The sequence below is a fragment of the Chrysemys picta genome, chromosome 2 (assembly GCF_011386835.1).
Source record: "Chrysemys picta bellii isolate R12L10 chromosome 2, ASM1138683v2, whole genome shotgun sequence".
NCBI classification, from domain to species: domain Eukaryota; kingdom Metazoa; phylum Chordata; order Testudines; family Emydidae; genus Chrysemys; species Chrysemys picta.
In genome coordinates, this window is record NC_088792.1 from 156,695,065 (window position 1) to 156,712,759 (window position 17,695).

At 40.3% G+C, this 17,695-nt stretch overlaps 1 protein-coding gene across 1 annotated transcript in view; it reads left to right on the plus strand.

The window, feature by feature from the left end:
- EBF2 (EBF transcription factor 2) overlaps positions 1–17,695 on the plus strand; it is a 179,761-nt gene that overhangs the window by 144,798 nt on the left and 17,268 nt on the right. Inside the window, exons 11-15 of the mRNA XM_005285174.5 lie at positions 8,986–9,074; positions 10,521–10,586; positions 10,688–10,865; positions 13,136–13,321; positions 16,516–16,683. Of these exons, the coding sequence (XP_005285231.1) occupies positions 8,986–9,074; positions 10,521–10,586; positions 10,688–10,865; positions 13,136–13,321; positions 16,516–16,683 (687 nt within the window). The remainder of the gene's footprint in view (positions 1–8,985; positions 9,075–10,520; positions 10,587–10,687; positions 10,866–13,135; positions 13,322–16,515; positions 16,684–17,695) is intronic.

The window sequence follows — 17,695 nt, forward strand, 5'->3', positions numbered from 1 at the left end:
TACTTGCCACATGCCATTTGAAAACTGTTCTGCTATTTGAAGTATTTGGAAGTGTAAGGAGATAAAACCTCTACGCAATGAGGAAACTAAGGGAATATTACTCCACATGTTAATATATTTTGCAGATTAAAGCTCATGCTGATACAGTATGGCTCTCTCTCTAGATATATTAAGTGTACAGTAACTTGATAGCATTGCTCTGCATACTAGAAGATGTTTTATTTATAACAGTATTTATTTTACATTTCTCTCTCACTGGGGGTAACCTCTCATTTTCAGGATGGCCCCCAGGGATAGGCAGAATGTCTTATGTCTAAAGAAGCCAATGAGCTGAGTGCAAAATAAATCTTGATGGCTTTTTTATTTTTAAATGGATATTGTCAACTTGTTTAATGCCCCACATTTACCCCTCTGCCAGCAGGAGAATAATTATATATATATATACAGAGAGAGAGAGAGAGATCTATAGCTCTAGAAAGAGAAACCAGTGCAACTAAAGAAGAATCTTCATTTGTTGTCAGTATACACAATAAAGTTTTATCTCCTAATACATGTGCATGGAAAATGGGAGCATGTTTTAGAGGATTGATTTTATATATATATATATATATATATATATATATTTAAAAAAATATGACTAATAGCTTCTTAGTAGTCATATTTTATTTAGGTGGCTGAGAATTTAAGCAATGATTTTTGTTTTAAAAAACCTATTATTACCATTAGCTCTGGTAAATATTTCTAGAATATCAAATTTCGGACACATTTTGCAGCAAAAAAATTCAATTCTCAACCTGAAACCCCCCAGAAAATTTTCATTAATAATTTTGCGGGTTTTTTTGACTACCTGGAGAGCCAATCAAAATGTTTCCAAAATGGGAAAATTTTCAATGAAATGTTGATATTTTTATAAATTTGCAAAATGTATAATTTTTTAAAAAGCAATAATTCTCATTATAATTTTTAATGTGTTTTTAGAAGCTTTCATTATTATTATTACTTAAGAATGTATTTATTCATTTGTATTATAGTAGTAGGTAGGAAATCCAATCTAGGACCAGGGTCCTGTTACGCTAGATGCTGTGCAGACAAATAACAAAACAATCCTTGACCCAGTGAGTTTACAGTATAGGGCCCTGATCCAAAGCCCGTTGAAGTCAATGGAAAGACTTCTAGTGATGTCAGTGGACTTTGGGCTGGGCCCCAGATGATTAGGGCCTGAAACTGATCTTGCCCCAGAATAACCTCACTAAAGCGCAAGGAGCTGCTCTGGATTTATACCCCTGTGTTTGTGAGGTAAGACTTTAGCCATAATTTTTTGTAAGCAAATTCCTTTTAAAGAGACAGCTTTGATTTGTGGCCCTCAATATATTGAGCACAGCTTCTTTAACTAGCAGATAACTAACTGAAACGCAAGTGACTGTGATCTCAAATCTGCATGAAAACGTAATTGTATTGTACAAAAACAAGACTGAAAAAACCCATAAGGGACCCAGTCCTAGTAGGCTTATGCAAATGAGCTTTCTCATTGATTTCACTTATTAACAGGCTGCAGGACCAGGGTTGGGTCTGGTACGAAATTTACCGGGGAGGGTCTGTTAATTCTTGAGCATATTGTGAGTCAGCGACTGAAAATTTAGGTTCTTCTGTGGCACTTCTTACTTATTTAGGCCCTGATCCTGCAAAGATATAAGTGCATGCAATGGAAATGGACTGCTCACCTGCTTCTGTGCAGGATCAGGGCCTTAATGATGGAGAAACGCATAAAACAATGTATTTCTATTATGGGGAAATTATTCCTCTTTTTGTAGGTCTGTGTTTTACGTGCAGGGCTTATCTGTGCCATTTATAGAGGGTTGAAGTCAAAATGTAGTGCTGCTCTCTGACATGTTAATTAGTGTATTTCCACCAAAGAGGACATGAAGATGTACATGACAAATAGCAGAAGAGAGAGTGGATAATATAATCTTCCTATTTTGCTCTTGTTATCAGCGTGGAGATATCTGTTTAGATTCACTGAGGAGCGAGTGGGTGCTTACTGCCATATGTTACAAAAAAGCATGTTTGCAGAAGATGCAGAGGTACATAAGCTGGTGTAAAATTAGACAACTTTTCAATCTATCTGTCCAAGGACTTGTAGTTCTCCCATCATGTTAGGCAAAATGATAAACACAGCTATTAAGTATAGTGTAATCAATTCCCCCAGGTCATTGTTGCTGATAATAGCAGCAAAAACAACTTCCAAGCTATGAAAATAACATGTTTATTTTTCTCTCGCCACGGCTGTGATATCATGAGTCTGTTTTGACCCTGCTATGAAGAAACACAAAGGTTTTTTTAAAAAAATTTCTATAGCTCTTTTTGTGTCCCTAGTGCTTTACAAACTTTACCTACTGCACCAGTAAAATACAGCCACTTCTTGAATGGAGGATGGCAGCCAACGGGCACTTACAACAATAGTGAGGGAAGGGAAATATAGTAAAGCACAGGAAAGCCTCTCTTGTGGAGAGTAAAACAGCTAAAAATGTCTTAAATACTTCCTTGATGGGTTCTTTATAAGCATTGGCTGTAGTTGCTCAAATTTATGTCGGGGGGGGGGGGGGGAGGTGGACTGTGTGGTGGCAGATGGGAGGAAAGGTTGGTCCTTTCTATTAAATTGTGTCCACACTATGAAAAAGTGGAGAACCCTTTCTTTAAAGAAATACTCTTTACGTTCAACCTCCATCGGGCAATATTCCTAAGAGAAACATAGCCCTTAACACCATTCCCAGAAGATCAAAGAGTGAGAGACAACTCCTGTTATTAGTATTATTATTTGTATTATGTAAAGGCCCAAATGGAATCAGAATCCCATTGTGCTAGGTCCTTATCCCAGATTTTTAAAGATATGTAGGTACCTGACCCCTTGATTTCAAGAGGAGCTGGGTGTTTAAATGCTTTTAAAAATCTGGGCCTTAATGTTTATAAAGTACTGTGAGATCCTCGGGTGAAAGGTGCTAACTAAGGGTCATGTGGTGTTAGAAGCACTGAATAGTTGGCTAAAGGCAGATCATGGGCATAATTAGATAGTTAGTCCTGCCACGAATGCAGGGAATTGGACTAGATGACTTCTTGAGATCCTTCCAGTTCTATGATTTTATTACTATTATTATTATTTATACTTTCATACTACACACAAAACTAGAGGACCCCAACTAAGCTCAGGGTTTCATTGTACCAGGCACTGTACAGAGACAAAGTAAGTGACAGGCTGTACCCTGAAGAGTTTGCAATCGAAACAGATGAAAGGAAGTGTTATTACTCCGATTTTACAGCTGGGGAATTGGGACAGAGAGAGATTAAGCAATTTGCCCGGGGTCACCCAGGGAGTCTGTGGCAAGTCTGGGAATTGAGCCCAGGTGTCTTGAGTCCCAGCCCAGAGTTTTAACCACAAGATCATCCAGATCTATTATAAAAAGATGGAGATGGAACAGAAATGATTTTGGTAGTTTGAAGTCCACGATTCCCCGTGATTTGAGTAAAGCTTTCAATATTTAATATACGATCAAATAGGAATGTTCAACCTGATGAAGCTTTAGCTTTTTATAAAAGAGCAGCATTGACAAGTTGAAGAAGAGAGTGATATAAACTGTTAAGTATAAGAATCAGAGAGAAATTTCAAGGGTAAGTCTGAATGCCACAATGATGCTGTTACAAGAGTGCATATGCTCCCTGTAATGTGTATTCAGAATAGGCTATGAGGAAAGTGCGCTGTGCCAGCAATGCTGCAGTTGAGGTTCTGTCAGCATCCCCACTCTCAAGTGCTATCACTCAGGGTGCTGCAAGTCAGCCATCACATTCCTCTCATCACCAGAATTTGATGTGTGGCCTTTTCCATAAGGATCCCATTATGGAAAACTCGTACAGAATTTAGAGGTCTATGGAAAAGTCTTGAAAAATGGACTGACATTGCTAGCTTCTTTATGGAGTTTGTTGAACAGCCTTGTTGAATTTGATAATGCGCATATAATTATATAAACATTTCTATTCTATATAAAGTGAGACAGAGAGAAACAAAAAGCGTTTCTCTCTTTTTAATCACTGACTATGTAAAATGTCATCCTTAGGACAAAATATTGTCCTCTAATATCTTGCAGTATAAAAAGGTGAAAGCTGTGAATAAAGGTGACACACCCATTTCCGGGTTCTCGTTACAGGAAGGCATTTGTTCTCCACGGCTAATGTAGCAGTTGCCTTATATTCTGCCTCTAATAATATATAAGCCCAAGTTCTTGACTTTAATGGCGCTCAGGTGAGGATCTGGCTCATTGTAAGCTCTTGGAGCTTATACTTGACCTCAGCTCTGAATGTAGTGTGTTGTAGGGAAACTCATCTCAAACATAGTGTGGCAGGAAGATTTTGAACATAGTTTTTCATCCATATACAGAAAGACTTGATGGGTTAACTAGTCTGATCAATGTAGTACAAGAACAGGTTGGACAAACACCTGTCAGGAATAGTCTGGGTTTATTTGGTCCTGTCTCAACGCAGAGGTCCCTTCCAGCCCTACATTTCTCTGATCCGTGGGATATACTGCACTCCCAAGGGACTGCCTTGGGTTGGGATATATGCCAGCTGCACACTGTAGGAGGTGCTAGTTTTTTTTTTTAGGTTTATAAATTGGAATTGAGAATGCCTTGTTATCCTCCTCTCGGAAGCAGTACTTACAAGGATGGAGCTAGCGCTGGAAACTAACCTTGGGAAGAGCATGTGATTTGCTTGGGGGCAGCTGCTGTCCTGCCTGAGCTTATGAAGGGCACATTCCAGAAAGGGGCATTGAAATAGCTGTAGGACTGTAGGGAGTTGCTTGTAAAGGCCCAGCAAATACAGCAGAGGACTCAATGACATTGTCATAAATTAAAGGGTGGTTCGAGAGTCGGAGACAGGGATCAGACTGGGGAAAAAAAGAAAGGTAGTGGTACTTTTTCAAGCTTCACCCACAAAATAAGCCCCATGCACATGATTCACCATGAACAGTAGATTGTGCAGATGCTCGACATATGCTTTCTGGGCTCTAGTCACTCAACTTTCCTGTGGTGGGGTCAGAACACACCCATGGGCTCTGCTGGGCTCCTTCTGCTTGGTTTCCTTTCAGTCACACCTGGTCCAGTGCACTTCTTGCGCTTGGTTCCCCTTTGTGGAAGTTTCTCAGCTGCCCTGCTGGGCTCTCCTAAATTCCTTGGGTTGGTCCCTTCTTGATAGGAGGGGAGGGAAAGAAGTGGTATCTCCTAAGACCATTTGCTGCTGGCGTCAGAATGAGCTGTCACTCACAGTAGAATGTGCATGTCATCCTCCCTCTCCTTTCTACGTGATTTGATTGGACAGAGAAATAACAATGCTGCCATTTAAAGTTTTAGCTTTCATTGAGAAGAATGGGGCAGAGCTATTGTTCCGGTTTTGCAAATGCAGGTAAATGGCACCACATCAGTTCCCTGAGTGTTAGTTTCTGCTTTGGAGGCGATCTCAACAACCATTATAGCTAGAGACTTAGGGTGTGGCTGCACATGCAGTTGTTCCTGATTATCTACAAATGTGGACACTCTTATTCCAGAATGAGAGTAATCCAAAATTGGTTAAGCGAAACAGGGGAAAAGTCACTCATATTCTGGAATACAAGTGCGCACATGGGGGGGCAGCTGCAGAACGGCTATTCTGATAAATTTCCAAGTGTAGACAAGCCCTTATTTGTATCGTAAATGAAAGCTTAGATTCCAGAGAATAAGAGGCAGCATAAAAGAGGTACTGGGTCTGGCATACCAGCTGAATCCATGCCCGTGCATAAGAGAAACTAAGGAGGGCTGCAGTGCATTTAGACCTAGCTCTATTATTGACTGTAAATGTTCTGTTATCAAACCAGTTATGTTAGAGTGATGTGAATAGTTTAGGTGACAATTCGATTTGCTAACTAGCTTTTAACTCTTTTTACCCTGTTACTTGATGTCAACACACAATTTGTTTTCTGTCCTTGAAAATTCAACAGATGTTTAGTGTGTGAAACTTGGCCTGCCAAAGTGGCTTGTCACAACCATGGTGATCTCAAACAGGAAGATTTCCTAAGACTTATAGCCAAAATTTTCAAAAAAGTGACTAATGATTCTGGATGTCATACTATTTAGATACCCAATTTGAGACACCAGAAGTGCTCAGCATCCATCCTCTGAAAATCAGCCCCCCTTAAGGAGGCTCCAGCTGTGCACCCCAAAATACTAGTTCCTTTTCAAAATCTTGGCATATAAGTCTTTGGAATGAGCACATATATACCTTCTATAACCTGAACATCCCATAGCATTTTTTTTTTATGGGTTGGGGTGGTAACAATGTCATGGCCACATTTCAACCTGGGAACTGAACCTAAATCCCCCGCCACACCCTTCAACTTCAATTGGAAATGTTTCCCTCAGAGGGGGTTGCATTTCATTGGTGAACAAAGTGAGCAGCTTGGATATTTTGGGTGTGTCCTTTGTGCTCAAAGCCGCTATATATATAATGTGTGTATGGTTGAATTGTTCTCAGAACAGTTTTATATGATCTAGGAACCTTCTCCTGCTCTTAAGATGTCAGAGCACAATACAAATATATACATGCCAATCCCTTGGGAAAAAAATAATGTTGGTTAATAGTTCCTTTCCTTGAGTAATAGATTTGGATATTCCTCATTCAATATTTTTAGTTAAATATATACATATTTTTTTGCTTAGTCCAAGATATATAACCTAAACTAGTAGACTCCAAGCAAGAAGAGAAATGGCACATAATGATGTATAGGCCCTCCAGAGAATTGTCATGAATTCTCATGATTGGCAAAAAAAAAAAAAAAAAAAAAAAAAAAAATCTCCCTTTCTCAAATGGGATTTAGATTCTGTGGCAGTTGAAATGTGTATTATTAAACTCCTTAAGCAAACCTGAATGGTTCCCAGTGGAGAGCGAAGACATTCTAAGTATAGCCAAGACTAAATTCTCTGGTCTGGGTTTTCTCTACTCAATTCCCTCTTTATGAGCTCCTGTAATATTTAAACTTCATGCCATGCTGTAATTATTTAATAAAAAGTAAATATAAAATGTATCTCAGTGGGGAATATGACCTTTTACCTTCATGGTGTTATACCAAAGATTGACACAGATAAACAGAAAATCTGGATCAGAGTAATATTCTATGTCACTTGATGACACTATGTCACTTCTAGTGCCGGACTCTTTGATTCTGAAAGGTGCTGAGTACTGTTAGGAAAGGAACTAAGTGCTGGATAGGATTGGACACTCTCAGCTATTGGCACCACTTCTTTCAAGTGACCATTTTTACGGGGACAAAGTGGCACAAGAAGATGGAAGATGCTGCTATTGAATGGGGACTCTGTACTATTCAGTGATTAGCATGTCCTTAACTCATTTGGCAAAGAATTTTTAGCAAGATTCTCAGCACTTGGGTGAGTTAATTTCTCATTTAAATCCCATCACCACCTATGAGTAGGGTTTTCAAAAGCCAGATCCTTAATTTTATTGGTAAACATTGTGGTTGAGGATAGCCAAAGACTTTGGGTACTCCAAGATTTAGAGAAGTCAATGTTGGTTTCTAATATGAATTTTGAATTTGGGGGACATAGTTGAATTTTGGATCATCAGGGTTAGGCCAACTGGCGTTTGGATAATCAAGGTTTCATAGTGGGCATATTCCTCACACAAAGTGTCTGAACAAGTACTACCACCTGGTAGGCTTAAATGTTCAACAAGAGCTAATGATTTTGAGGGGTTCATTTTTTGGATTCCTGACTTGAGATACCTCAAAGGGGTTGATTTTTTTTCCAGAAAGTGTTGAGCACCCCCACCCTCTGAAAGTCACCTGTTAGAGGCCTGGCATTAGGCACCTAAAATAGCTTTTGAAAATTTGGGCTGCAATACTTTGTCTTTCAATGGACAATTACAAAGCATTTCACAAGCATTCGGTCAAGTCTTAGGATACTGACTAATGCGAACGGATTAGGCAACTTCAGGAGTAGACATGGGGGGTGTTGAGGTGAGGAATGAAGTACCAGATCAGGAATCTTAAGTAGATCCAGTTTAAAATTGACCTTCCTCTCTTCCTGGTATTCTTCGTCACCTTCCCTGTTCTTCTACTCTCCCACTGGTAATGAGCTGGGGCTTGGTGCCAGCAACAATGCATTAAATAGGGGTTGTCTGTGAGGCTGGCATAGAATCTGGAGCAGTGGGCTGGCAGGAAGTTTCAAGCTGTAGGTTCAGTGCGGAGGTGGATGACTCTTCTGGCAACCATAGGAAGCCTAGACAGGTGGGATGAGTTACATTCATCAGATGGGAGGGAATGGGAAGAAAGAGAGAGTCTGAGATGGTGAGAGGGAGCCAGGTAAAAATGGAGGAGAGAGACAAGGAGCTCAGTTACCTTGAACTTCAAGGATGATTAAAGGATTCTATAAGTAAAAGCCTCACAAGAGCCCTGAGAGATTGATAGAGAAAGTGAGAACCAAGCAAATCAGTGGTCCAGCAATAGGAGACCCAAAGGGCCAGATCCTTAGTTGGTGTAAATTAGCATAATTCCATTTTTTTCAGTGGAGCTATGCCGACATGCACTAGCTGAGGACATGTCTCCAAGGGTAAGTCTACGCTGCAAAGAAAAACCTGCAACACCGAGTCTGAGCCTAGGTCAATTGACTCAGGCTTTGTCTACCTAGCAGTGTAGACATTCAGACTCAGGCTGGAGCCTGGGCTCCAAGACTCTCCCTTAATTTGGGCCAATTTTTCATTAAGGTTATTATGTTAAGGACACTGCGGGGTTTAGTGTTCCAATCAACGAGAGTTTTTCCTCTGACATCAGTGGACTTTGGATCAGGCTTCTGCGGAATACACCTCAAGGCTTCATGTTTTGTTTTGTGGGGTTTTTTTAAAACAGCAATTGCCTAAGGCTCACACTCATGTCTGGCTACTCTTCTTTTCCAGCTTTAAATGAACCCACCATTGATTATGGTTTCCAGAGACTGCAGAAGGTCATCCCGAGGCATCCCGGTGACCCAGAGAGACTAGCCAAGGTAAAAGATTTGCTAGCATTTCACTAAGCCTTTTAAATTGCAACTTTCTTTTCCGCTGATATGTAATAAAGCACAGAGTGGTAAGTCGGATCTTACCGTTACAGCCCATGTGTTGCATGCGGAATTTCTTTTATTGCCAGTGTGAGAATCTGTTCCATAGCTGGGAACCCACCATTGCAGACACCCTCCCAGTCCATATCTATAGTCTACTGCCCTTATCCCCAGCAGCAGACCTTTGCACTCAAATGGCACCCCATTGAATTCTATAAGGATCCATGGAGCTGCAGGGATCTGCCTGCACAGATCCAGTTTTAGGGGGTCTGTCAGCAGAATCACAGCAGGAAAGAGGTGAGCTTTAAGGTTGCCTGCTTTGAAACCACATGGAACAGATACATTTATAATGTATAAAGACCCATGTTTATACAGCACCTAGCACGTGGGGTTGTGGTCCATGACTGGAGTTCCTAGGCACTATTGCAATACCAATAATAATAGTAATAGCCATGCTTGACCCTTCCATTGCAGAATCCAAGCCTAATTTCTGATATTTAAAAGTAATAATAATTTTGTATAATTTTCCTGCTGAAAGAAGATGATAATTTTTTTTTAAAAAAGCGTTATAACCAGAGATAACGAACAGCAGATGACAAACACTGAAGACGGTTTTGAGGAATCTTAATTGTTTATTACAATTACTGAGAAAAAATCATGGGTGTAATTTAAAGAATAAGGGTAGGACTTTTCAGGGCAGGAAAAGTGCCTGAGTAAGGAACAAAAGTCCCATTGAAAGTCAATGGTGACTCATGCTCTTAATTCACCTAGGTGTTTTTGAAAACCCCACCTTAAATCTTCTAATCAATGTTCTGAAGAGCAATTTCAGGACTATGGAGAGCTCCCTAGACAGCAGGACGGAACACTTATCAGTTAAAGTATAAAACTGTGATTTATTGACGCTCTTAAGTGTAGGTAAAAACTTCCCAAAGTGACTGGTGATGATGGGTGCCCAACCTGAAAGTAACAGAGGGTCCTGTGGCACCTTTGAGACTAACAGAAGTACTGGGAGCATAAGCTTTCGTGGGTAAGAACCTCACTTCTTCAGATGTCTTGCATCTGAAGAAGTGAGGTTCTTACCCACGAAAGCTTATGCTCCCAGTACTTCTGTTAGTCTCAAAGGTGCCACAGGACCCTCTGTTGCTTTTTACAGATTCAGACTAACACGGCTACCCCTCTGATACTTGACAACCTGAAAGTGTCAACACTTTTTGAAAACGAGACTCCTTCAAAGTGTACCAGGTTGGGCCCCCCCAAAACAGAAATCACACTAGAAAATCTTGGCCCTGGTTTTTATTTCAGATAACAAACCAGGGCAGAAAACTGTCTTTTTTTTTTGCCGGGGGAGGGGGGTCTCTGAAGGTTTGCCATTTCATACATCTCTTCCTCCTCCAGGAGATGCTGTTGAAAAGAGCCGCTGACCTAGTTGAAGCACTGTATGGAACGCCACATAATAACCAGGTTAGAGTCGCTGCTTTTGGGGGAGGAAAAAAAAACCTTTTTAAAGGTTTTGTAAAAACATCCTGAAGTTAAATTGACCTTAGGCTGTTGCTGTCTTATAGGATATTATTCTGAAGCGAGCTGCGGACATTGCAGAAGCTTTGTACAGTGTCCCAAGGAATCCTGGCCAGATCCCTGCTTTGTCTAGTTCTCCAGCTCATAGCAGCATGATGGGAATCAATTCCTATGGGAGCCAGTTAGGAGTCAGCATCTCAGAGTCAACACAGGGGAACAACCAAGGTAATGTCCGTTATAATGTTTGCACAAAGTGTGAAGCTCTACCCTAAAATGTGATCGTAAAAATAGCGTCAGAGGATATCAGTTTCCAGGTTGGTCTCTCAACTTCGATATCTACTCAGTTTAAAAGTAGACACACAGCCTTCTTTATTGCTAATGTGTTGCCAGCAAACTGGACAAGCTAGTTTCTTTCTAGCTCATGTGTCCTCAACAATGAAGTTCTGCCATTGGAATTTAGGAAACAACTTTTTTGGTGACACAGGAGACAGAATAGTGGTTCTGTGGGGCTGGAGTAAATCGTACAAACTCCTTATTTTTGTCACCAAAGTAAGAGGTGACTCAAAACTGGAGCTGGGCAGGAACCTGATTTTCCATTTTGCAGGAAATGCCATGATTCTGAATTTTTCCATTCCATCCTCGACCAAAAACAAAATTTTGAAATTTAATTTTGGCTGATTTTTATTCTGATTTTGACCTCTTCAGACTTTTAAAACTGCTTTTTCTAGATAAACAATGTTGTTTCAAAAAAGGTGTGTCATTTAATTTTTTTCAGTATGAAATTTTGTTGACATCTACATGCTTTTCTAAATTGATGAAAATGGCACTTTTCATTGAAAAACTGTTTTGACAAATTTCTGGCCCACTTTCCTCAGAACAAGTACAAGGAGCAGATCTGATGAGTAAATGCTTGATCCAAAGTCCTTTGACTTCAATGAGTTTTGGAGCAGATTCTAAGGGAACATTTTTAACACAGGGTAACATTTTCAAAGCACCTATGTGAGTTAGGTTCAAGGGCTTAAGTCACTTTTGAAAATGGGACTTCAGCTTCTAACGTTCATTGAAGTCATTAGGACTTACGTGCATTTGAAATTTTTACCCATAGTCTCTTTTCTGGCAAACTTAAGGCTGAATTCCAACTTCCATTTCAATTCACATTTTTCAGTCATATCAGTGCCCTCAGAAAACACCAAGACAGTAAATGCATCCACTACCATTGAGGAGTGAGGCTGAGAATTTTTAAAAGTTAATTGTTTCTTCTACAATGTTAACTTGCCAAATTGCATGTATTTACTAGTGCTGTTTTCCTTGTTGAATGTGAACCTTAATGTACCATTGTTAGTAATGTGTGCCATAAAATACATGCAGCTCAGCAGAGCTAACATCAGGGGAGCAATTTAAACTTTTGGAATGTCCTGACTGGAGTGCTTGATTTCTCAGTTTAACACTAGATTCCTGTAATATACAATCTGGGTAGTCTGAACGCACAGTTAGTTGGACACAATGTCCTCCCAGGAGGTGAAAGTCATGTCAGATGAACGTATGTCCAGGTATATCCTGCCAAATGTAATTAGAAAGGTAATTTTACACAGATTGGCAGTAAGGTCTTAGCACTGACTTAACCTGGATATCATGAAGTATTAACAATCTCCAGAATGTAATATGCAGAAAAACAATTGTTCATGTTGATTTGCATTTCCTTTATTCATTTACCTGGACTAACTCAACTAGTAGAATCCACTGATTTCCTAAATGGTAACTAACATATATTAAACTATTGCTAGATGAAATTTTTCTAATGAAGTTTCTTCACTGAAAAATAACTTTGAGCCTAAAATGAAAATTATGAAAAAACGGAATTTTTTTTTCAAGTTCATTCCTCTTTTTTCCCCCCAGTCATTTTTGAAAACTGAAATTGTGTTTGATGGGGGGAAAAAATGGACCAAAACTTGCTCCTACAGTATTTGCAATCATTGTCCCTACTGGGCTAATTTTTTCTGACTTATGTGGCCAATCTTTTCTCACACCGAACGAGACAAGAAGAGGAGGGTATATTCAAAGTTGATTCTATAAGTGACTGCATGAATGTTACTAATACATTTTGGTACTCTATTTTTTAAGTGGTAATCCATTAATTATTTGGAAATTATAACCTCAACCCACACTTTGTAGCAAAACCATTAAAAGATGAGCTTACTATTTTTTTGAGATCTTAGACTCCAATTTCAAGTTTTAAACAATCAAATCTGATTAGGAAAATACACGCACAACTTCAAAAAGTGCAAATTCCCGTGAATGTTTTAGGCCCTGTTTCAGCAAAGCATTTAAAGACAAGCTTCAGTCCCATTAAATCAATGAAACTTGCTGAAGTGTTTTGTTGAATCTGGGTCTAAAAGAACAATCTCAAAAGATTTCTTTGAGACTGGGAAAATAGAGAAAAGAAAAGTTTCAGGCCGTATTCATTGACTCACTGTGAAATGTTTAATTTATTTCAGGTTACATTCGTAATACGAGCAGCATCTCCCCTCGAGGTTACTCTTCCAGTTCAACACCTCAGCAGTCTAATTATAGCACCTCCAGTAATAGCATGAATGGCTACAGCAATGTCCCGATGTCTAACCTGGGAGTTCCTAGCTCACCTGGATTCATTAATGGCTCTCCAACAGGATCTCCCTATGGAAGTAAGTGCCCACCTCTTTAGTAGCATCCTCTTTTTTTTTTTTTTTTTTTTTGCTTAAGCCATACGTGGATCAAACTTTGCATTTAGGGTGTCTTTCAACTGAGGATCTCAAAGCCTTTTACAAGCCTTCACAATTTGTTATATCCTTCCCATCAGAACTGTCCCCCTTGCTGGTGGTCTCAGCAGAGGCCAAATGCTTGCTTATAAATACGTCTTATATATCATAATAGAAAGGGATCCCATGTCAATGGTTTTATCCCTGCTCCATAACAAGATGGTTGTAAAACACCTGTTATAATTTTTATTAGATGGGTTAGGTTTTTGGAGTCATTTCTAGACCCTCTAGGTGTTTCACCTGGGACTCTGAAAGGAACCTATAGGGAGTTATTCACCCAAATCACACTAAGGGTATGTCTTCACTGCGGGGTGTGATTGCAGTTCATGTAGACATATCTAAGCTAGCTGTAACAGGAATGTCCCTAGCCTTTTTACCCTTCAGGGCAGAAAACATTTTTGGTGTCCCCCAACCCCGGCCAATCAGCAGGATTAAAAAAAAAACGAAAGGCAAATGCCACAGCAGTATGGTGTCCCCTGGAAGTTGGTGTCCAGGGCGACAGCCCCTAGCACAAGCCCTGAGCAGTGAAGTTGAGGCACTGAGCACTTCAGCCATGTGAGTAAATATCCAGCATCCCAGATGGACTTGTATAGTCCTGAAGTGCACAGTTCTGCAGCTTCACTACTCCAATACCCAAGTGAGCTTGGATATGTTTCCTTAAGCTGCACTCACACTCTGTGATTGCAGTGTAGACATAGATTGGAGCTAAGCACCTAACTCCCTTGGGGAGCTTTGACAATCCAAGCCTCCCTCCCTGTTAGAATTGAATGGGCTGTGAAAGCTAAACTAAACTACCCCTCCTGCCCCTAGAGGTTTCCTCCAAACAGGATTGGGACAGAGTGGCAGGTGGAGCTTATACTACCATTGCCATATTCTCTGTAATAAACATCCCTCTATAAAAGGAGTGCTACATTTGATTTGGGGGGGGGGGAGGGGAGGGGAAGAATCTATTGCACACGATGGCCTCAATTTGAGATTATTCCAGACAGTCAGCTAAGGCTTTATTGCCTATCTATGAGTTCCTATGTGTAAGGGGCTGCACTACTGGGAACTAATAATTGCATGTGCTAATACACGAATGCAATGAAATTAGGGTTAACATACTTCATATACACAGTATGACCCAGTATAAAAAAAAAGCACAAGTCTGCACTCGCTAATGGTTTGCAATATCAAATGGAATTCGGCTGTGTTTTAGATAGAAGGGTTCTTGGTTTAATTAAAACTACTTTTGAATTACACCAGTGAACCTCTCCTCCATGCACACGCAAAAATAAATAAATCTGAAACTTGCCTCGTCTATTGTTTTTGTGCTGGTAGAGTTTCAAAATGGCCAAACAGATGTTTTTCAAATTTTTACATACAGCCTTCACTTCCTGGCTGCACGCTCCGTGCCAAGTTTCAGCTCAGGGAGAGAATTTTACGGCTGTATTATAAACCCCTGACAATAGGCGTTTATAATGAAATGCTGACAGACCCCTTAACTAAAGCAAATGTTCTCTTCTCTAAGAAGAATAAATGCAGAGTAAATTCCAGCTGTGAATTTGTGAGCAGGGCCTTGTGTGAAGGGAAGAGGGTGTTTGCTTCATTTTGGTCTCTGCCAAGCTGCAGCTCCACTGATATCATCACATAATCTATGCTGAATTACTTGTAAAAGATACATTTAAAGTCACTTAATCCCCATGAATAGAATTAGCAGTAACTGAGGCCTAAATTGAGACAGTGTTCCTGCGGAGTTCCACTTTAATCTTGAGCTATGAGTGAGTGACAAAGGGTTAGAGGAGAGGTCTGGGAGTTAGACCCCACTTCTGGCTCTGCTACTGACTTTCTCTGTACTTCAATTTCCCCATCTGTAAAAACGAAGACAATGTTTTACTACCCCACACTGATGGACTGAGGCTCAACAGGATCCTGTAAAGTGCTTTGAGCATCCTGGCTGAAAGTAGCTCTCCAAGTGCAAATTATTTTTTCTTTTGTTAAAATATAGCACAATGGGTGAAATTCTATGGCCTGTGTCATGCAGGTCAGACTAGATGATCCATTCAGGCCCTGAAATCTTTGAATCCATCACAGTTTTTGGGCACTTGAAAATAATGTCATTGCTGTGAGAGCAGTGATTTAATTTAAAAGTAATATGCACAACGTTCAGGTGGATACAGGGCCTGCTCCCTCTTTAGTTAAGAGGAAGTTTTGCCAGTGACTTCAGTGGGAACAGGACTGGGCCCCACACCGTTTCGCTGCAATTACTTTAGACTAGCACTCTGTTCAAGTCTAAGTTCTTTGAGTTCATACAAACCTCAGTCCACGCAGACTGAGTTTATCCCTGGCCTCCCATTTTGAGATGCAGTTCGGATTAACAGGTTGCTTTATTGTGCATATTGTTTATTTCTTAATGGCAAACATACAGCTGTTTCACACTTCCAAGGTTAACATAATGTTGCAGGGGGAGCAGGGTTTCTAGACATATCAGATATTTCTTTAAATGAACATTTTTCAGATGCATGTATTTTTGCCCTCCTCTTCCATTGGGGGAAAACTAAAAACCTAAATATGTTTCATTTCATTTTGGTTGCTAAAAATTGCATTTAGATTTAAAACTTTGCATTTTGGGGAGGGGATATTGTTACCATTATTTAACCAGCCCTCCCACCATTCCCATCAACTTATCTAGGAGCAGATCCTCTTTTGTTTCATACAACCCATGAGTAAAAAAGCATGATCCTCTGTAGCTCCTTCATATTAACAGTTCTGGGCTATCACTCTGCCATTTTTCAACTCTCATCCTGAAAATATTATTCCCCAAGCTTATATTTAATTTTACCTTAGAAAAACTGTGTTTAAAGCATTTTGTGATATGATTTGTATGAAAGAAGTATTATTAAATAAAACTGCATCCGCTTGAGACATACCTATCATCTGAGCATGTTTAGCTATTCTGTGATAGGAACAGCTTATTATTAATAGTATTTTTATACACACATAACTGAATCAAGGTGGAAAAACAATATTTCAGGCAATTTTACCTCGCCTCTTATCAATTCCATTGCTTAAGATGATCACCTCTTTTTTTCATTTTGCAGTAATGTCTTCAAGTCCAACAGTTGGCTCTTCCAGCGCTTCTTCCATCCTTCCATTCTCCTCCTCCGTCTTTCCTGCTGTCAAACAGAAGAGTGCCTTTGCCCCTGTCATCAGACCCCAAGGGTCTCCCTCCCCTGCCTGCTCTAGTGGCAATGGAAATGGGTTTAGAGGTAAGAGATTTACAATTGATTTTCAGCCTGCACATATGTAGCAGCCCCTGTACTGTAGCAATAACATATAGGGCTGGAATGATCTTGTGAGCAGTGAGTTCGAGGGAGCTATGCAGATCTACAGCAGCTCAGGGTCTGACTTGTGTTTATGTACAAAAAAGATTCTAAACATCTCAAAATGAAAGTGTTACAGATAAACTCACCATGTGGCACCCAGGGCCTTCTGCGTTGTGAGAGATTCACTAACCTTTCTCCTCCCCCCCCCCATGGGAGGGGAAGGGGGATGTGTAAGGAGGTATCTTGAATTGCTGCATTTTGAATGTATTTTTAAACTAGGCGAAGGGCACCTAGAGCTTATGGAGGGGATTTCTCTTCTCTCCCCACCCTTTTACCAGTTTTTCTAAATCTAAATAGAACGTGGAGATAGATCCCAATATTGGGCCAAATGCTATAAATCAGCATAGTCCTGGAGAATTCAAGAAAGTGACCTTGATTTCAATGGAGCTATGCTTGACTCACACGAGGTGAGGATCTGGCTCACTTAAGCAGGAGCTTAGACATCGCCTATGTCGGCAACACTTGCGTCACTCAAGGGTGGAATATTCCACCCCCTTGAGCGGCATAAATTAGGCCGGCATACGTGCTCGTGTGCACAGAGCTATGGCGACAGGAGAGGGTCTCCCATCAGCATAGAACGTCTTCACCACATGCCCTAATTGTATTTAAATACCGGCTCTTTTGAAAACGAGGGCTTCTGCCCACAGTGCTAATCCACAGCCCTATAGGAAGCAGCCAGTTTCTTAAAACTTGCTGCAGGAGTTAGGCTCCTAGAGGGAATTGAGTCCTACAGTTGAGCATTTACAACCTTTTTAAAGGTGATCTGCAAAACAAATGTGAACATTGAGATAAGAATGGAGGGCTGTCCTCCATTCCTTTCTAAACAGGCGGTGGGGGAGGCATGAGGCACACACACACTCCAACTTGTCATTAAAAAAAAAAAATTATAGGTCCT